The 22,386-nt window shown below is 41.2% G+C and overlaps 1 protein-coding gene across 2 annotated transcripts in view; it reads right to left on the reverse strand.

Moving 5' to 3' along the window:
- LOC102298101 (CDP-diacylglycerol--glycerol-3-phosphate 3-phosphatidyltransferase, mitochondrial) overlaps positions 1–22,386 on the reverse strand; it is a 46,787-nt gene that overhangs the window by 9,263 nt on the left and 15,138 nt on the right. For both annotated transcript variants that reach the window (XR_006055304.1, XM_042227744.1), the window contains exons 3-10: positions 18,134–18,211; positions 13,158–13,257; positions 12,880–13,069; positions 9,900–10,078; positions 5,624–5,823; positions 4,077–4,368; positions 2,759–2,907; positions 2,540–2,660 (exon numbers count right to left, since the gene is read on the reverse strand). Coding sequence is in view for 1 of the 2 variants with exons in the window: in XM_042227744.1 (XP_042083678.1) it covers positions 2,541–2,660; positions 2,759–2,907; positions 4,077–4,368; positions 5,624–5,823; positions 9,900–10,078; positions 12,880–13,069; positions 13,158–13,257; positions 18,134–18,211 (1,308 nt within the window). In the remaining variant the exon portion in view is untranslated. The remainder of the gene's footprint in view (positions 1–2,539; positions 2,661–2,758; positions 2,908–4,076; positions 4,369–5,623; positions 5,824–9,899; positions 10,079–12,879; positions 13,070–13,157; positions 13,258–18,133; positions 18,212–22,386) is intronic.

Below are 22,386 nucleotides of genomic sequence, written 5' to 3' on the forward strand. Positions count from 1 at the left end.
AATCAGCATTTTCTTTTTCACAACTCTATTCAGGTAGTGATAAGACACCACCCATTTACCGTCAGTATCCAGTCTGCAACACTTCCTGTTCTCAGAAACCACCAAAAGAGAAAAGAAAAAAATGCTGACTGTCTTTCCATCAATCTTTAGCTGCAATCTTGACAGGCTTCCCTCCTGGCTGATCTTCAGTTTATGATGCGACCACAACTTTAACCGTCCCCCTGAATGTTTCTGCTAAGCAGAAGCAGCCTGTTCACTCAGGGTTTTTTTTGAGCTGCTGAACCTTAAGAGAGTTCACCTCTCGCCAAGTCCTGACAGGATTCACGGTTACCCAGACCTCAGTATCAAATCATCACCATAACACCACGATGACTCACTCAGCGGTGAATCAGCCGACACGCTGTCCCTGCTCTCACTTTGGTGATTTGGGCTGCTGGGAAGGCGAGGACGGGACCTGCGATTTGGGACTCACCGCAATGACTGCAGGCATTTCGAAGAAGCCGCAGCCTGTTTTACTCTGTGTGTGTGTGTCTGTAAATAATGTTTGGGCCTATATTTTGTCTACTCTTTATTTGCAGACAAACTAAATAAAAATACTGGAGATGGTGTAGAAAGTAAATCAGCTACGAGGAAATATTCTGTTGTCTTTAATAACCCGATGATACTGATGTTGAATTTTTGCATATGTTCCAAAAGTTGGTATATTTTAGTACTTAACCGTCATTTTTACAGGCAAACAAAGTCATCCTTTCCGCTTCCCCATTCCTCAAATGCAAACACCTCCTCTGTTCTGTTTGGAAAGAAGGTGAGCTAAATATCTTTGAGTTTGTCACATAAAACAAACAATTACTGTGGGCAAAAAAAGTAAAAATGTTTTAGGAAACTAGATGCATCGCCCAAAAACATCATCATATTTAATGCTTGCATTTGCCAGTGTGCAAATGTATTATAACTGACGCCATATGGATTATGTAAGACTTTAGTCTGCGCGCAGAAAAATATACGCGGCTCAAAATGAGCTTTGGTAATCGCTGTTATTGCAGATGACAGCATGAAGTCAAACCCGAGGTGCGCTGCTAGTTAACGAGGCACACAGATCTAATAACTTCTGTTAACTCATCAAAACAACAACAAAAAAAGCAGTTAGCCAACCAGACAGGGTGTAAGCATGACCGTTTAGATAACACTCAACTCGTTCTGCCTGAGGACTTTTTTTTTTTTTTTCCTCAAAATGAAAGTTTGCAATACGTAGGTTTTTTTTCCAGCGAGTCTTCAAGAAGAATGCGTTTGAAGTCGTTCAGGAACAGGAAGTTACATTAGAGCCCATCTCAGCTGCTGCAGCTTTCCTCTGCAGGCTCAGTGAGAGGTCTCAGGCCTGACATTACAGGTCTGTGGTCAGGGATCAGGAAGCAACCTGTGACATTAACCTGTGACAGGGTTAATTTGTCACGCAGGCCAGACGTGGAGCATCACGCATCAAGTGATCTGCTTGAAGCTCTAACATTTACAGAGGTTTATTTCAAAGTCTTCAACATCATCTTCCTTCCTTCCGTGTATCCATGTCACAGAGGAATCAGTCCAAGCAGAGACATGCAGACCTCCTTCTCCCTGGCTACCTACTCCAGGTATTCCAGGGGGACACAACAGCGTTCCCAAGCCAGGAGAGATATACTCTCTCCAGCATGTCTGCCCCGGGGCCTCCTGATGGTAGGACATGCTGTAAGCACATCATCTAGGAGGTTCCCTAAAGCCATCTTAGTCTTTGCTCTTCAACCTTTAAGGCTCACCAACCCCTCAGAGCAGTTTCACTCTTTCAGTCACTGCCCAGAGCTCGTGGCCACAGGCGAGGGGCAGGAGCGTAGATCGCCCAGTAAATCGACAGCTTTGCTTACCTTTTTCACCACTACAGATTGTGGTTTGATCAATATACTAGATTGCCCACTTTAATGTTTACGGTTTGTATAAAATTATCAGCTTCTAAAAGCTTTTATTTGACAATCTGAACTTTCAGATGAGTCATTCGGAGCCAACTTCCTCTATAAATGCTGAATTTAAGTCCAGTATTCTCTCTCTTTTAGCTCCATTTTTGGCCTCCACCAGCAAAAAACAGCAAACAAGTTTATAGAGAGTAGTGAGAAACCCCAAAGTAATTAGCCGTTTGAGTCTAATACAGCAGATTTTTGTGACATATTACAAAAACCTTTTGGAGAGGCCTAAAAACAGTCAATCCTAAAAGAGTGTTTTGGAGCACAATAGCGCCTTTTCTTACTTTCTTTTGGCCCACAAAGGGCTTCAAGAACAGCAACATGTGTTTTCATGAGTACTCTCCTTGATATTGACTAACACCCACAATAAATTTTTATTATTTATATTTTGCTCTACCCTGTTCTCTCACAGCCAAATTGGACTCTTTTTTTTTTTTGTCTCCCACAAAAATGAAAATAAGCTGCAATAAAGTGAAATCATCCTTTTAATGAACTCAAAACTAAATTTTAATGAGTTTTCATGTGTAGTGAGTTGTGCACGTGTGTGGCTGCACCTCAGAAGAAGTTCTTGATGAGTGGCGTGACCAGTTTCACCCACAGTTTAACGTGGCGGTCGGGCCGCTCGAACGTAGAGGTGGACACTTCAGCGGAGCGCCGGTACAACATCTCCTGCTCCTGGGAGTTTAAAACGCAGGTGTTCGTTCAGTTACGCAGACTTACACATTCATTTATCATCATGTCTGGCTGTGGTTTGTGGAAAATAAAGAGCCGACCTCCTGCAGCTGGCTCTGCAGCTCCTCATTCTCCGTTACTATGGCAATCTGGGCCTCCAGGTCACGGTGAACCGAGCGGTAACCGAAATTAGGGGAGCCAATTAGAGTGAGGCAAGGCCGATCCTGCCCCTGGAGGTAATACCACAGACCTGTGAGAGAGGAGAAAAGGAGTGAGCCAGCGAGGAGGTAATGCTTCAGAGAGCCGTTTCCAGCAGAGATTTCTGCCGGCCTAAACCACAACTAAAAGGAAGCACATGCAGAAATCCCCAGAGCAGATCCAAAACCCTAAAATATGAGAGAGAGTGAGTGTGCATCCTCGTCCCGAGGCTACAACACAGTGACTGTACAAGTCCTCGTCTCTCACGCTACATACCGCTGCGACCACAAGAAGAACAGCAGAGGAGGCAGAACAGCGAGAGTAATGTGTTTTATTATTTTCACTGAGACAAATACAGCTCATCTAGACGTCCAGTCCTGGCTCAACTCGCAAAATCTCATCAGATGTTGATCCGCGAGTATTTTTTTGCATGTGAGGGGGGAAAAGAAAAAAAATTGCAATCATACTGAACAGTTGTTTCCATTTGTCAAGGGATAAATACATTTATTTTGGACATATTAGTGGAAAATAAAAGGAGAAAAACAGGCTGAATGAAGTCCAAACTCTGGCATGTTCTCATAATGCAATCAAACATTTGAGATGCACTTGATCTGTCCTTTTATAACAATGAAAAAAAGTGGAAGGATCTCTTCAGGATGTTAAGTTTGCTCCTTTTTCGGGACTAATAAAAGTGAGACTAACCCTTCAACTGCAGTTCCTGTCCAATTTCAGCACCGGAGTGAATCAGGTTTCATGGATTTAACAGATAAATAGGGCCTGCATTGATGTACAGCCCATCTAAAAACAAATAATAATAATGATTTGAAATTCTAATATTGCGTCACTCAAGCACTAATTACCAGATGTGTGTGTGTGAATGGCTGGATCATCTAGTTACAGATTCCTGGGAACAGCTGAGTTTGGGGGAAGCTACATTACTGTCCACAAATCTCGATCCACCCTCATTTCTTGAAATGTTTCTTCCAAGGAGCCAGACTTTCTTGGGATTTTTAAAGTGCTCTTGAGCAACAGTTCTCCAGGCTCCTGAAAGCCTTTTGTTATCCCAGGAATTAAGTTAAGTCACTTAATACTGACTTATGAATCATTCAAACATAAAAAGGCAACCAAGAACAAACAATTTGGCAAAGAACCAATTAGGTTCTTTGGCTTAAGACGTTCGCACATTACTGTATAAAGTATATGTAGTTTAGTGTCGCTCACCTTTAGCGTGGAAGGTCCACTCTGGTCGGTGGTACTCATGCAGGTGTACCCTCTCCTGCTGGCCCCCCTGGCACACCTGTTTGTAAAACTGCCTGGCGATGTGAGTGTACGCTGCAGGGATTGCTCCAGCGATGCCCTTGGCCCCAAAGAACCCATTGACCTCGGGGGAGGCGGTGAGGATACGGTAACTGGCTCCAGCCTTGAGCACCAGCCGCATGTACGCCCGGGTCAGATTGAAGTAACCCGATGTGAGAAACACAGTAGACTCGGGTCCGGCATCGGTCAGCAGACGCTGGAGGGATGACGAGAGAAAGGAAGTGAAGAAAACCCCAATTTTCCTTTATTTTATTCAGCTGACTACATAGACAGTCTGTTAATGAGACGAAAACCTGGTTATCATTTCATTTCCTTTCTTGTTTACTCTACAAACAATAATAATACAATAGTTAACTAACAGAGTCAATTCTTCAGGGAAGGCTTTCCACAAAGTTTAGGAGTTTAAGAGGTCTGACACTGACGTTGCCTCGCAGTCCCTGAAAGGTGTTCTGCCAGGGTGAGTTCAGGACTCTGGTGTGGAAGAAGTTGACTGGCCTGCACAAACTCACTGATCCATTTCTTTAATGACCTTTGGTTGGTGCACTGGTGCGCAGTCATGTTGGAACAGGAAGGCGCCATCCAACTGTTCCCACAAAATCACAGCGCCACGTTGGAATTCACTGAGCTCCTGAGAGAGACCAACTCTTCATGCCTACGTGCTTGACTTCATACACCTGTGGCCATGAAAGTGACTGGAACAGCTGAATTCAATGATTTGGATGGATGAGTGAATACTTCTGGCAATAAAGATATCACGACATGAGGAGTGGCTCGAGACTTTTGCACAGTAGTGTATATTTTATTTTATAACCTACCATAAAAACTTTGTACTGAAAATATGCAAACCGCTCATCCAAACAACCTCAAATTCAACACTGCACTTTCTCAGCTTTCCATCAATACACCCATTACGCCTGAAGAGTATCGGGCTGACAGACAATGATTTCTCTAATTATTCGTAGAATGAAATTCATTTTTATTGCTGGTAATGGATTCATAATGTCAGGAACCTGATAAGAGTTTCCTTATTGTTCAGCTCTGACTTAATTATTACTTACATTTATTGGTGGCTAAATTACAGTATATTGCGCTAGCAATCATTTTATTATATTTATTCCCAGAATATGTGACTATGAAACAAATAATTATCCTTGATTTATGGTTCAGTAGTCATGTATCATTTTATTAGTCATCTGCACAAAACATGTAATGAGTGAAGGGTTCATGCACGCTCACAATGGCCCTTTGGGTGGTGTCTAAATATAATCACCGTTTACAGAAACAAGCAATGAGTCAGGTAATTACAATGACAGAAATCTGCATTTATTTATTTTATTTCAGACCACGCGATAACCAAAAATGGCTTCAATTCCTGAAGAATTGAAACCGTAAAAAGCAAAAAGTTCATTTTAACTACAGATGTACGGATCAGATGCGGTGTTGAGGCTCACCTGTGTGACCTGCTCGTCCACTCTGATGCCAAGAGGTTTCATCTGCACCAGCGGGAACACCCAGGTGTCCTCCTCCACCTCGCTCATCCCCTCATCCTCAGAGTCCTCCGACTGGTTCAGAAGCCGCTGCCTAATATGGGCCGAGTTTACAACCTCCATAATCCGCTTCCTCGCCACTGCCGAGAAGTCTTGCCGGTTGCCTAGTTGCCATAGAGATACAGTAGGAGTGAGTGTGGAGCTAGAGGACTGCAAGTGGGAGACGGGTCAGCCTGATCTCTGGGTCACAGTGTTCTCGGTCATGTGGTCGTGGTACTCATGTTGTAGAGGAATAGAGTCAGTTATACAGTGACACTGTGATACAGCAACAACCTTTCTGAATGACAATTTTTCACGAATAACATTTAAAAAATGCTTAAGGTTGGATCAGGGATATCAAACTCACTTTACATCATGGGTCACATACAGCTTTGTCTTTAAGTGGGCCAGAAAGGTGAAAATCCCTTTTCTGTCAATGTAAAGTAGTTTAACTGCACATTTAATCCCTGCGAATCCTCAATGCAAGAAAAAGAAGTGCGATATCATGAGTATGTCTGTGTAGGTTCTCAGTTATCCAGGTCATGACAGTCTAAGAAGCTTAGAAAGAAAGTGAGTGGACTTTTTAAACGTTTCATGAAGATGTTTCACCTCATATCCGAGAAGCTTCTTTGTATTTAAGCCCGAGTGGGAGTTGTCCCACAGATGGATTAAAGAAAGGAGTAAAAGCCATCTATGTCCACTGTGAACGACCATCTTTGAACAGATGAGGTGGCTTACGACAACAACTCTCTGCCACATACTTTTAAGATCCCTTCCCAGGCGCCTCAACCCCCACTCACGTCAGGTGATCTCAATAGGTCACTTGATAGGGTGAAGCAAGGCCTCACAATGGTTTCAGCTGAAACCTCTGCTAATAACAGCCCACGCTTTTTGTCACACCTTGGCTCATGTCGTGAGGCACATGATTAATAGAGGGTCATAAAAACTCCCTTAAGGGACAACTCCCACTAGGGATTAAATACCTGGGATTCTCCCGCATTTGGTTTTAGAACTGAAGAAGCTTCTCAAAGGATAGGTGAAATGTCCAGTCACTTTCTTTCTAAGCTCCTTAAATTTCAGGAGTGCATCTCAGTTTTTCTGCACGATAAAGAAGTGCTGCTGTAATTAATGAAAGAAATCTGTCAGCACGACTCTTTAGGCTTAAATTGTAAATAATAAATATTTAAAATTAGAGAAAAGGTTCTGTCAGCTCATTGCCCAGACTGAATTATAAATTTAGAAAGTTTTTGTTAACTCAGAGAAAAGCTGCTATTTTATTTATTTATATATTTTACTGTGGACACTAGGGCTGTGTGATATGACCAAAATCTCATATCCCGATATAAGAATTCTATCGTCCGATAACGATATAAATCACAAAAATGTAACATTTTCTGTAAATTCTGTGAATCTCGGGCAGCTCGTCTTGCGGGAAGTGACTCCAGCTACATGACGCGTAGCTGGAGTCGAGTGTTTTAACCGATGCATGAAACGATACACTTTTAGACATAAGTTGTAAAGGCCACAGTTTTCTTTGTGAGTAATTATTACACGGCGTGCTGCGGGGAACAGCCTGTTCTAACGTTTGAGTCTAAGGTTTATTTTTTAGCACCTGGCGGCTCTTTTTTTACTTCTCATCTGTAAATAATCTGCTCTTTCACGTGATTCAGTTTATTTTGAAAAGTCTCAACAGGATCTTGAGCTTTATTGTGAAAGGTTATGTGGAACATAAACAAGCAGACACGCGATGCTGTTACCGTCGTGGTTGCTAACCACAACCGATAAAAACAGGCGCTTGTCCGTCTGTAGTGTGGTTATATTAAATATATGAGAAAGAGAGAACTTTAAGAAATTAATATAGCCACTACAGTGACCATCAAACGATGAAAAAAATATTTTGCCGTAAACAGTTTATTTTGCGACACCACGAAACAAACGATAGCATAAAATGAAACGATAGACGTTTTTATATCGTCATCCGATATATATCGTTATATTGAACAGCCCTAGTGGACACAATCTAAAAAACACATCTGTTGTTTTTGCCAGGCCAATTCTGGCCCCTGGTTTAAATAAACAGTGCGGAAGGAGTTAAAAATTATGGCTATATTCATGCTAAGTAGAGCTTCCAGCTACGCCACATTATCAGCAATCCCAACCTTTTAAAATGGATTCACAGTCATGAACGGCACAAAACATTGGAGACATCACCCATCGGTTTGTGACGATCTCTGTTTGGCAAGATTGGGGCCGAGCGTTGTTTTCCTGTAAAACCTTTCTGCAACCAAAATGATCGCCACCCAGTGATCATTTAAAAAAAAAATTCAAATTTAAGTCACTTCACTTTTCGCACTCGAAAGTCCATCTTTTATACCATTTAGGTTTCCTGCATTAAATTTACAGCACAGGCATGGAGCTCCAAACCGACATCCACCTAAAAGAACATTTAAACTCGCCTACATCTTTCCAGCTCTCTGATATGAGACACTGAAATGGATTTCATTAAAACTGAGTTAAATCACAGCACTCATTTCAGTCTCTTGCCTACAGAGTCGTTAGCTTAACGCTGACACTTTTTTAATTTTGAGGGCTGCATTCCATTTTAGGACATCAGGGGAGGACTGAGATCGTGGCCAGTTCACAGAGCAAAATGACACAACGTGTCCAAACATTGAAGCTTTGCACTTCCTCTCTAAAAGCTTGCACTGCAACCATAACACTGCAAAACCTGAGCTTTTTTAATGATCCATTTGGACCATGTTCACATTGTTCTTACGGTTTTATACTATTTTTTTTATTGTACTATTTGTATGATCATTTTTATTATTTTACAGGGAGATTGTTTATATCAGAGAATTTGCAGATTTAATTTAGTTTATAAATTTATTTATTTATTTATGTATATATTTGGGAGGTACTCAGAGTAAAGGAGCCATTTAAGGAGGCTTGAGGATCTGACTGAGATGCCTCTTGGACAAGGTGTCCAAAGCATGTCCCCGGAAGGCCCCAGGGTAGACCTGGGACATATTGGAGAGGTTATGCCTGTCGGCTGGCCTGGGAACTCCTCTGAGTTCCCCTGGATGAGCTGGAGGAGGTCTCGAGGTCTTTGCTTAGGCTGCTACTCCCCTGACGCGGATAGAAAAAGGATGGATGTATGGCTGCACCTCACGGAAAAAGTTGCTAAAAGTCACAGGCACACAGCTGTCACTGAAGAAGAACCTGCTATTTAAAACCATTTATGGGCAGCCAATCAGAAGAGAGCTTGTTTCAGATAGAGGATGAACTGAGGGGCAGCACTCAGTGTGAGTATTTTGAACTGTGAATCATGCAAAGTTACTCTAGTACAAGGATAAAATTATGGAGCAGGAAATTAATGTAATAGGCTCCCTTTTTGGAGTTCCTTATATCAACAACCACACTCGTGTCAACACATTAGCTGGAATGCTTCTGCAGTCTGTTTGTGCCATTCCTCTGATAACACCAAATGCATGTTGCTCATCCTTGTGTTAGGACAGATGACCCTACAGGTGAGCAACCTGCATGACGTGAGCCTTTAAACAGTCTTTAAATCATCAGTTATCACCTTCTGCCTGCAGACAAACGCACTTTTTCTTTTAACGCCATTCTTACGATCAATAACAAATCTCATCAGTCATCTTCACAAATGTCTTTCACTAGAATTTCTCCAGTGTCTGTGTGTGTGTGTGTGCGCGCGCACGTGCATGTTTGTGAATTAATTATGTGTGTGTATCAGTTCCCATTTCATATCTTCTTCCAGCAACACTGTGACATCACAACTCTATTCCTGGTGTTCGTTTCCATGGCGGTCCAGTCCTGCAGACATGATGTCATTCATCCCTCAAACGAACATCCTGGCAGCCTGCACTCCAGTTACGGACACACTGTACAAATATGTGTGCATGTGCGTGTGCGTGTGGACAAAACCCTGACAGTTTCACATCCGGCTCCATGGCTAGCCAACCGCAAGAGCTCGCTCTACATCTTCCTCACTGTACTCTCACAGAGCTCTCCTCCCTGGCCTGCATCTGGCTTGTCTAAGCTTTCAAGCTCCATTAGCAAACTCCTGGAGTTGAAAACAGGCTGCAAGTGAGCATGGAGTGTCACATGCTGTCAAAACATGCTGAGGGTAAACATCTGTCTCTGTGCACAGGCCAGGGATACAGGAGTGTTCGGTTTCTACCTTTGTACGGGTGCACCATGTCCTCGAGCATGGTGACTGAGTCGTCGGGCTGGAGCTGCAGGGAGACGTCTCCCACGGCCTCCACCAGGTCGGAGAAGAAGTCGGCGATCTCCCTGCAGTTCTCCAGCAGCACGTACCGGTCCTGTCTGTTGGTGAAGTACGAGTCGCTCAGGTTGGCCCTGAAACACAAGATCCGGGAAAAGTAAGAGTAGAGAAGGAGGAATAAGGAAGCTAGTGCAGGGGTGGGGGATCTTATTGAAATTTGGTCATATGAATATTTTTCTGAAACTGTGTTTATTCAAGAGGAAGGGTGGTGCCATTCAAGTGAAATCAACATATCAATTATCATGTACTCACGAAAGGAAACTGAGACAAAAGCCTCTAAAGCTGCGTATTCTTCTTAGCTTTAACTTTTTTTAAAAAGAGGTGGCAGACACAGCCTTAACGGGGGATCCAATTCATTTCATATGATACCCAATTCAAAATAATCCTCGATTATTCTGTACCAGGCTTTGGAGCAGCCAATCACAAAGCCATTTTAGCCCTCTCCACCCATGCCTTTAGCCAACGGTTTGTAAGTTGAGCTGAGTCACACAGCTGCTTATTCACAACATCTCCCGGTTCTGATTAAAGGATGCAACATTACCGGTGCAGCTTTATGAGTTATTAACACAGGATTAACTGTGACAGCCCAACATGTCGTTAATCTTCAGTAAAAGTTTTTCATGGGCCCAACTTAACCTGCAGGAGCATCTTGTGGAACATGCTTTGCTGCCAAGGAGGAAATGAACAGACCGCGTGTTAGAATGAACACAAAGCATGTCACGACTTCTTTAATGCACCAACACTGGCGCAGTGCCAACGTCCTCCATAAATTTATTGGAAATTTTCTGCATAGTTATTGTGAAATGGGAAACACATCTTCCTATTTCCAGTAAAACTTTAGGGACTCTGAACAAGATCACACACGACAGACAGGAGATAGGAGAAGGGCGGGTTCAAATATATGAAACTGCCAAAACGTCTTATATCCCATCAATATGAGGTGCCTAGAAAGAGACAGGCCCTCGGGGTCAAGACTCGTCAGAGACTAATACTTGGAAACATTCCTCAGGATTTAAGTGGAAATATCTTCAAAGGTCATCATCATGAAATATCTTCAAAGGGGCAAGGATTCTTGTTTTAAAGAAGTGAGAAACTTCTATCAGAAATAAATGCCAAACACCTCGAAATGTGTCTGAAATCAACAGGTTATAACGACTTAAATTATTTTAAAAAAAATGTTGCACTGCAACAGTCGCAGCTGTAAATATGTTTTAGTCGGTTTACATGGTGGAAGTAAAGAACGGCACTTTGCGTATCCTTTGTTTGTTTTAATGTTATGTTTCCAAAGTCCCAGCGATGTTGATTCTCCATTTCACAGCCGTAAGTTGCATCTGCATGTACTGAAATATGACTACATTACAAACTTATCCTGACAGAGTGCATCCCAGACAAAAGATGAGCCTTGGTAACAAAACGTAGCTATAAAGGAGCCCTGTCATATGCGGCTACTTGTCTTGTTTAGCCAACGTTAAACTGGTGCAGCAGATTATAAAGCTAAGACATCTGTGTTAACCCACACACACGATTCATTTTTGTACTTAAACAACAACAAAAAATGAGTGCACTGTACATACAGCACTGTGCAAAGGCTTTAGGCCACCACCCATTTCTTTATATTTTAATAGGAAAACAGCAGAGTGATTTAGTCAGTAGTCAGTACCTGTCACCCTCTGTTTATCTTTGGCTTTTTCCTTGATTCAGCTTAAAAAAAAATATTGGAGCAATTATGGGTTTTTTGAGTTTTTTTGCAAACAGGCTGCTAGTAACCAAGTGCTTAAATATACAATTTAAAATTAGTTCTTTGCTGTGGTTATGTTTAGACAAAACTGGTTCCGCTCTGTTGAGCAAGGGCCTTGTTTATCCTTGAAAGACTAACAGGATCGGTGTGAAATGTCTTAACAAACAAAAACAAAGTTCAGTTATTGTTATTCTATCTGTCTAAAGTATGTAACTTAATTTTCCTGGAATGACTTAAGTGAAGGTAGTAAGGCACTGACAGGCAGTGCGCCAAACCAACACGTCTTGCTTTCCAGTCATAATTGGCAAACAGTCACAGTTGCTGTTGGTAACTAAAAGGAAACTAAAAATTAAACCGGGGTTAAAAAAATGACTCAGTTGAAACAAAAACATGTTTTTTTATTAAATTATCTGCTTTTAACATATGCCTGTAGTTACACATTTAGTGTGAGGAGGCTTTGGCGCAGACACTGGAAGGTCATGACTGTGAGTCAACTCCCAGCAAGTATGTTCTCTAGCACTGATTCTGATATTATTATTATTGACCTCACCAAATGCATATTAAAACCCCTACTTTAGTTTTTTAATCTAGTTTTTACTTACTAAGAAAAACTAAACTAAAGGAAAGAAAAATAATAGTAAAAAAATTCCAAAGTATTGCAACCCTGCATATTAATACATTAGTTAACATTATACGGCTGTGTTTACAATGATGCACAAAGGAGGACAACATTGGATTTTTTAGAACAAAGGGCATCGAGACCCCGTGCTCTCCCTGTTCCTCCTGCACACTAATGCATTACCGTTTTGAGGGTACCATCAAAGTAACTGTAATATTTTCACCAATTTAGCAGAATAAGGTCAGCGTGCCATTTTATGTTCTGAAGAGAAATGGACTGGAAACCACAGCAGCACTGTGCCCACTGGCCGTGGAGCAGCTCCCACTGAGCTACGTTTTCCCCGAATACTGCACGTCAAAACAAGCACTGAAAACATTTTTAAGCTAATCCAGTAAGCACCTGCAGCTTGTGAAAACAGACCGTTGCCTGGAGGTGGGACAACTTTATTTTAAACTTCACTCTGAATTCAAACAGACACACAGGGTGTGTGGAAAAAGGTCATACTGGCACCAACATACCCACTGATGATGATGCTGTCATCAAACAGGTAGACTTTGATGTGCTGGACTCCGATGGTCTCGTTGAAGCGCTGGGGGACTAGCAAGCGCAGCAGCCCCCTCAAATCTGGAGTGTGGTACAGAGATACCCTCATCTGAGATGTGAAGCGCTGCAGCAGAGGTAGCAGCATGGTCCTTGAGTTAATCTTTCCTGCACGTGAAACACAAGTCACACAAATACAATCAGGATGATGAGCGGGGAGTTCTGTGCTAACCAAGTGCAGGAAACCGCTAACAACCTCGTGATCCGCGTGTGTAGTCAAGCAATACGGAGACTTTCAGGTCTGGAGACTGGATGTTGTCCTGGGAACGTTGGAGGGCTTCCTCCATACAGTCCACCTTTAAAAAAAAAACAAAAAACAAACACACACACACACACACACACACACACACACTACAACACACACACACACACACACACACACACACACACACACACAACACCCGCAGTTAAAAGAATTCTGCATCAACTTAGCATGTAATTCCTTAAAGAAAGAGTTTAACATGTGATCGAGGGCTGCACAAAAAAACCCAGACTTCCCTAGGGACTGCCATGTGTCAGTTGCATGCGGTAGTTGATTCTGATTACTGTTATTTTTAGTGGTGGTTTACGGTTTCTAATCTTTAGTGAGTGTGCATTTCTCCACACTTGCTACATTTGTCTGTGTCAGGAAAGTTTTGACTACAACAGAAGCGTTGTGCTGTGACCCACACTTTTAGAACAGATGCTGTAAGGCACAGAAAATTGTTCTCCAGGGTGACTTGGTTATTGTGGCAGACACTTCAGTCAGAGACTTGAGTAATGTGTGTTTCAGTAATTCGCTGACGAAGCCTCGAGCTACTACCCTTAAAGTGTGGGATTAAGAGCAATAAGCCCATTTCCATCTAACTCAACACCTACAGAATTTTGCAAGCTTCCCATCTGCCGCTGTATTCACACAAATTACGGGAATAGTGGGAAAGTCCTCCCTGAGAAGATGTGATGATAATAAACAGGTTCACCACAGTGTGTCTTTTGTCCTGTTTCCCTCCCCTCACCCCCAACCATCACAGCAGATGGTTGTTCCTCCCTGAGCCTGGTCCTGTTGCAGACTTCTTCCTGTTAAAAGGAAGTTTTTCCTTCCCACTGTTGCCAAGTGCTTGCTCATAGGGGGCTGTCCGATTCTTGGGGTTTACTCTGTATTATTGTAGTGTCTTTACCGTACAATATAAATAAAACTGAATCACATTTTGATTGTAAATGGATTATCTTTGAATTTGCAGCTGTTTGACAGATGAAATAAGGTGTTTAAGGTGTGCCTTCTTACCCAGATCTCCCATGAAAAAGATTTTAATTTAACCTCCTAGGACCTGGCATCCACATATGTGGACATCACATTTTGGGTTGTCTTGACCACAATACAAAATTTTGCTCTACAAGGGCCTGATATCCTCTTCTCAGAAACTACATAAAGGTAAAAAGATAATCCTTTGTTTTTACATTCATCAGGTCCCAATCAGCCCAAATAGCAAAGAGAAATTAAAAATGCATGCCATGAAAGCGTTTGGGTCTCAGGAGGTTAAGGAAATTTTCTGGTTAAATATATAAAACAGCCATTTTATGCAGTTCTCGAAACATCAGAAAATATTTTAACCTACTGTAAAGTCACAGAAAAAAAAGAAAAGAAAAGGTATTCATTATGTGCCATTTACAACATTATTTTTTCCCTGGTTCAAGTTAACACTACAGGACAGGCACTAATCGAAAGTTTGACTTTTATTTAACAATGTTAAGAAATGAGGGAAGCTTTAATGTGGCTCAAAACAGCGTAACCTCTCATCATCTCTCTCATGCTGAGAGTATTTGATATGGGAAAAACCAGCTACCACAAAGAAAGGGAAATACAGCCACAATAACGACAGATTACTTACAGAGTGAAGACATTGGAAGGTGATTCTAAACACCTTTGCTGTGCAAAAAAGAAAAAAATACAACAACAACAAAAACCACTATGAGCAAGCACTTAGTGAGAGTGGGAAGGAAAAACTCCCTGTTAACAGGAAGTAACCTCCAGCACAACCAGGCTCTGAGAGGGGCGAACATCAGGCATGATAGGTTAGAGTGAGTGTAAGAAAACTGCACAGAAAAGAGTTTAATCATTAGTAAAGATTAAAGTTTATTTCTCTATATTTTTTCTAGGATAACGGGAAATGTGCAAAATGAAAATGAAACGTCCAAACATACATGGAAGCATATAAGCCAAAAATAAATAAATAAAGGTTTGTAAAATATTTGGTATGACCACCTTTATTCTTCAAAACAATGTGAACTTTATTAGTTAAGCTTTCCTTTAATTTCTTTAAGTGTTCTTCTGGAATAGTTTTCTAGTCATCTTGAAGGGCATTTAAAGCTCTTATTTTTTTCCTCCTCCCCGTGTTCTCATCCTTTTTTTAATGTCATTTCCAGTGAAAGTTCCAAGATGGAGACACAATACAAGGAAACGGGTTAATGACGATTGATTAATTCTCAGTATTTATCAAACATCAGCTCCGTTTTATTGTCCGCTTACTGAGCGTGGGAAAAAATGACTCACCCCGGCACACAAAGAGGAAATGGCTGCTCGACAGAGGACGCCACTGGTGGCGAGCGAAGTCTTTTTTGTGGCCTGCTTGGTATTTGGATCCCTACTGATATGAAACAAGCGCTGTTTTACTTCTGCTAAATTGTGCATCTGGTGCCCAAATACATTCACAATGCGTCACCCCGCAGTGTCTGTTTACATGCCAGTAAAACATTTCGCCTTTCCAGTAGAGAGCTCTTTAGGGACCACCAACACTTCCAGCTCTGGAAGTTCCTTGAGGCGTAAATCTGACAATGAGTGGGAGCTCTGAGGAAAAAACTGTTTATTTCTGTGAAGCTGAGAACCAGCATTTTGTTATCATTCTCTGCAAGACTGCCTCAAACGCCTAATACTATTAAATGTAGATTTAAAAAAAAAAACCCAAAAAAAACAAAGAGTCCTCTATTGCGGTCAATCTTAAGCAGGCACACTTAGCCCAGGCCTGCAGACACACACCATGGAGGAGATGTTGCTCCTTTTATGCTTTTTAAGTTAACCTTAAGTTTTGTGCATGTTTCGCACAGGAAACAATTCAACCTGACAGATAAAGGAGGGGCAGCTAAAGATGGGGGGGTCTCATGAGGAAATTAAAAACCTAGAAGCTTTACTGCATTTGATGACACCTGGAAAAATTTTATCTTTATGATTTGAAGACTTTTAAGAGCTAAAGGTTCCTTAAGCTTAATCCAAAATGTGCATTTTTAACATCGACTTCTGTCACAGAGGAAACCATGGCCAGGAAATAAAATAAAAAAGGAGAGTTTTTATATGTTAACAGTTGTGTTGACCAACCAGCTATCCCTCATAGTGTTATTCAGTGACCCAAAATGCACTTTTTCAAGTTTTCTCTTGTGAAAACAGATAAAATATTCAGGATACTAAAGATTGCTTCTGTTACTCTACTTCATAGACATTAAATTGCTCCATTTCTGCTGTTTAAACTTTGATATATGCCATGAAACTGATGCTCAAAGTTGGCTGCAAAAAACATAAAAACCTGTGTTGAACAGAAACTTCTGGCTTTAGGTTGCAACACCTGGATTTGCTGTCCTTTGAGGGGCCTATAACTCGCATTGCTTCATTAAACATAATAAAATTACTGCATATTACATAAATCTGCAGATTCTGATGGGTGTCAGGTGGGGCACGCATTGATTTTTGATGGAGTAATCTATCTGTAGGCTACCGTAGCTCTATATTCGGACAAATAACCAAGATTCGTGCTGTCGGTTTCCAAACCACTAGATGTGATTTTCTGCATTAAAACTGTACTAATTCATATTCTATGGGATCTGGGGGATACTGGGCTAATTTTACTAGTAGGTTAAAGCTACTTGAACACAACCAAACCACTGGGAATCAAGTTCTCTGTAGTGATGAATCATGCTTCCCCATGTGGGAGTTCTGGCAGCTTGGCCAACGGTACTTGTCTGACTGCTTTGTGCACAATGTAACGTTTGGTGGAGCAGGGATCATACTGAAGACCAGCACTGGTCTGGCTGTTAGCATTGACTGTAAGAGGGTTCTGGATTCAAACCTGCCTGTGTGGCACTATGTTCTTTGCTTGTGTGTGTGTGTGTGTGGTTGTCGTCTGCCTAAGTTGTGCCCCGTTTTGTCCCCTATGACAGGGGACCCTGTATTATTTATATCTGTTTACTAGTTTGCCATCCTCTTGTCCAATGCTTGACTCTTTAATGCCTCCTATAAACAAAAAGAATAACGGGAAAGCTTATCTGCAAGTGCAAATGCATGAAACAAAATACTCTAGCCTAAAATCTACAACTATAAGCACGCTGCATAACTTTTGCATATAGCACGTTCAAGATAAACATGCCTTGCCCTCAAATATCAGATTGTTCCCACTGGCTGCACCACAACTTAAGTAAATATGCTCTCCAGGCGTGACCGAATACCATCTAGTCTGTGCCGAGCCTGGGATCAGGGCTGCGTTGGTGTATCCAGGCTTTACGTTGAAACTGCACCTGATATTTGCATTCCTTTGTCTAAACCAAAGAACAGACTCACATTTTTGCACTGCATGCACTTCAGTTCATCGAGTCCAATTTCAAGCAAACCCAGGCTTGAAAATAAAATCGTATTGACTCACATTTCTAGTAATCCATCATCCTGTGAGGTTACAGAGTTTGGCAGCACTCACAGCTGATCCCAATGCTTTTAACTGTAATTAAGCATGCTGGCTTGTCTGTGCCTTTTTGCTGTATTTCACCCTCTCCACTGCTGCTTGTACCAGATTGAAAAAACATGAAAAAACGCCAAATACGAGCATCATTCCAGACTGTGGTTTGCTTTGGGTTAATGTTGTTATGCTAGGCTTTTCAAGCATGAAGCACAGCAGGCTGTCACATGCCAATGCTGGTCTCCTTATACCCATAAACCCTTGCATTTTGGGGTCATTCCTTGTAGTTGGTCTGGAGTACATTTTCATTCTGAACAAACCACGCAGTGGGCGTCCTGGAAGAGAAGTCTGACTCATACTTTCTGGCATCTCTGGCCAGTAATGGTATTGTTCTCACCTGCCCAGAACTAAATTCTCTAGTGTTGTGAAAACATAGAGACACACACGCACATGCTTGCGTAAATGCCACTTTTCTCACCAGCTCCTGCTCCAGCTGACCGGTTCCCAGATAGAGGGAGGCCATCACCACCCGCCTCTGTGCAGTCTTGATGCGAGCCTACGGTAAAAGGAGAGAAAAAAAAATACAAATAAGGAATCCCAACAGCGAATGTGAGTGTAAGTCTATGTGGGCGGGAGCTGATACTAGGAAATGATAACGTATTCACGGGAGTTACCGGTACATTTCCTGTAGCCACATGCAGGCACCTGGCCTGGGGCACAAGGAAAGAAAGCAGTTGTAGTGCAATCATGAGACTGACAAATAAGGAAAGGAAACAGTGTTTATGGTGAAAAAAATAAATCTCCCAACTGTCAGTAATTTTAAAAAAAGAAAAGAAAAAAAACCCAAAACATAAGGAATTTCATGTTTTACATTTTAGTGACATTATGAAATCATTTATAGTGCTGATGGACTGGTATTTATATATATACACATACATACACACACACACCCTTTGCAGGGTTATCCTAAAGACTGAAGGATGCTGTATTGGGCTGAGATCAGGTGACTGATGGGGCCATGGAACAATATCTAATTTCTTTGCTTTTTTGAGCACAGAATTTAGTCCAATACACCTCATTCATCCTGGTAAGTGGCCTGGTTCTACTGGAAGTTACTGGAAACATGACTATGGCAAAGTATGAATACCTTTTCCTTTCGTACTTTACTCTTCTCATCTTTCTACTATAAGTTTATCTGGGCCTCATCTGTCCAAAGGATGTCTTTCCCAGAACAGGGCAGGCTCCTTCTGATGATTTCTGGTAAAGCCTAATCTGGGCTTCCTGTTCTTGAATGCAATCAGTGGTGCGCATCTTTTTTGTAAGCCCTTTGTATTTACATTCACAAAACATCTCTTGACTCTGGCCACCTCCACAACTCGACTGACTTGAGAAGATGTTGTGAGGAAAAAAATACTTTAATTTCTAAACAATAAAAACAAACCTTGAAGTAAAGCTGAAAGCCTGCGCTTGAATCTCATCTTGACTGTTTCTTAAAATCAGCTGTGGTGGTGTACGGAGGCAAAAACTACAAAAACTGTATCATTGTTCAAAAACCAAAGGAGCCATCTGTGTATAAACTACCTGTTCATCACTAAATGGCAGACTCACACACTTAGTGACTACCTGCTGAACACAGTGAGCCACTAGACAGCTACAGGATCAACTTTTTCCCCCTCAGAGGCCATTAAGAGACCAAAACCAGTGAGAATATCGGGAATCTAAACATCAGCTGTCCAGAAAAACAACCCAAAATGGAAATGGAGTAGCATTTATACAGCAGTCTTCTAGTCTTACTGACCACTCAGAGCACTTAACCATACATTCATACAGTGCTATACCCCTTATCCTTTACCACCATTTTTCTAGCTCCAAGCACCTAACCTTGGGCGACCGTGGCTCAGGGGGTTGGGAATCGCATCTGTAACCGGAAGGTCGCCGGTTCGATCCCTGGGCTCTCTGTCCGGGTCGTTGTGTCCCTGGGCAAGACACTTTACCCTACTTGCCTACTGGTGTTGGCCAGATGGGCCGATGGCGCGATATGGCAGCCTCGCTTCTGTCAGTCTGCCCCAGGGCAGCTGTGGCTACAACTGTAGCTTGCCTCCACCAGTGTGTGAATGTGAGAGTGAATGAATAGTACAAGCTTTGAGGTTCTCGAAAAAGCGCTATATAAATGCAATCCATTATTATTATTATTATTATTATTAATATGCATCTCTCTGCACTGAAGGAGGAAGCCAGAAAACCTGTGAGAACCCAAGAAGGCAGAACATACAAACTCCACACAGACTCCTACCTGCCATGAGGCGACAGGGCTAACTGGGCTGCACCAACACGCTGCCTGAAATGAGTAATTATGCTGATCTATAACTCCTGGTTAAGTAAACAAATAATAGCACGTAAGATAAGGAGTCACAAATCATTTGTCCTTTCCCTGAGTGGGAATAACGTTTTCAGGGCATTCAAAGAACTTAAAATAAAAAAAATCCTCCTTCAAGTTATCATCTAGTTAGATTCCCATATAAAAGGGTTATGAGAAGATTTTTTTTTAAAAAAAGCAATGATAAATGCTAAGTGTGATTTTCTCAAACCCAGAATGATACCCTAAAATTCAAATGAATCATTTACATTTTTGTAAGACACAAAAATTGTAAAACTAACATTTATTTGGTTTTGCTTAAAAAAAATTTTTTTTTTTAAATGTCAGATTTTAAAACAGGTATGATTTCTTTAAAAGGTAGACTAAACCGTAATTAAAAACAAAATTCCTTTTACCGTCTGTGGAGATTATTAATAACACTCAGGGCAGAAGAAATACAACGATGTTTTACAATTTGTGGGAAGTGTCCCTTTAAAGCACGCACATCTTAGTGAATAACAAAAAAAATCCTTAAATATTTCTGCACCTTAATGCAGCAAGATCTTCTTGCTTGTTTAAATACCAGTTAGACAACCACAAAAGTTCCTCTTTCTTTTGGCTTCTCATGCTACAAATGTTGCGACTTGATCATTCAACTACAAGTGATAAAAACAGTCTTCTGACCGTAAGTGACGAAACCGGAAAGAGTAGATTTTGTGCCAGAGGTGATCTAAAAATACTTTCAGGTGAAACCTTCCCAGCAATGAGGAAAAGTCAACATAATCACACCCATTCAACACATTCCGGTAACATCCTTTTAACATCAATAGTTTTTCTTATGCAAATATGACACGTTTGACCATTAAAATGCTTTATATTTCATGCACCGTTTTCAAACCTTCTAATATACATTTATATTTATAGAAGCACTGTGATTGCATCTGAGCTCCAAGTGATAATAAAATGAAACAGAAATTCTTCCTAAGTAGAATTAAGAGCCAATTTCTTGCATATAACAAATCTCTTATTGTTCAAGTCTAACTGTGGATTTGCATGAAGGAGGATCCTGCCTGAAAGTCACATGGGTGACGTGTAACTTGGAAGAAAATCATGTGTTTTTGTTCTTTGAAGCTTTAAATGCCCCCTTGTTCTAAGAAATATTAAAAAGGACTTCAATGTGGTGGCGTAGTTATTTCATTAAAAAAACAAACAAACATCTTTTTAATAGTTGAGCTTTATTTTGATGCGTTTACTCACTGTGACTCTGCACACAGTGTTTCAGTTTTGGTTTATCTATTTACTACACTGTAAAAGTCAGACTTTCTTTCAGGATTATCTTATCAGAAATACAGAAATTTTAGCATTTTAAAAGGTGTTTCAGTTATTTTATTTCATTATTTAAGAGACTGAGGCATTTAAATTTATCATTCTCATCCACCATCGGGTAAATAATAGTCTGCAACTATCATCGAAATCTCTGCACATTTTCTTCAAAGCAGTTCCCCCTCTAAACTGTCTCAACTAAGAGCAAAGTAAACTATACTTACTGGGATGTTACTAAATACTATATAGTACAGACTGTAACCACTGTGATGTCACCCATCGATTTGTAAAATCCTGTTTTGAAACTACAACTTCGCCATTATGGTTGTCGCCGAGTTTGATTTTACAAGATGGAACTGAGCATCTGGAACACGAGTACCAAGTTATCAGTTAACGTGCAAGAACTGCCACCAATGCTGTTTGCTTAAGCAAACGGGATCCATAAATTGAATAGTTGCACATAACAAATACATAAACCTGATAATCAGTGCTAAGTAACAAGCACAATCTAACTCACTAAAACTGAAGTACAGACTTTGAAAGTGCTGTTAGTAAACTTCTCTGCACAGTAATCTATATTTCTTAGGGGTGCAACGATATCGATATTGAACCGTTTGATACAGTGCTTTCGGTTTGGTACGCATATCAAACAATACAAATTTTTTTAATTTATTTTATCAACTTTTCTTCTGACGATGCTGTCTGTGTTGAGAGCTCAGTGGATCTGCGTTTGACTACTCCGCCTAGGCTGCACTGTCGAGCGCAGATCCACTGAGCGCAGTGCAAGCTAGCAAGACAGAAGCTAAGCTCGTTGCAACATGGCAAATTGAATCTCCCCCACCCTCATTCAGATCTAGTCTTTGGAACTATTTTGGTCTTCATGTGAAGTATGACCCTGAAGGTAAGCGCGTCATGGACAAAAGTAAAACAGTATGTCGCAGTGTGCTTGTTAATGTGTTGACGCCCCACGCACGGGGCGATCCGCAGTAGCTCGTTAACGGAGATTTGCCGTGTTGTGGTGTTAACGTCATTTCAGATTAACGCTGACAGCA

The sequence above is a fragment of the Haplochromis burtoni genome, unplaced genomic scaffold (assembly GCF_018398535.1).
Source record: "Haplochromis burtoni strain Fernald_Lab_line unplaced genomic scaffold, NCSU_Asbu1 Contig_278, whole genome shotgun sequence".
Classification (NCBI taxonomy): domain Eukaryota; kingdom Metazoa; phylum Chordata; class Actinopteri; order Cichliformes; family Cichlidae; genus Haplochromis; species Haplochromis burtoni.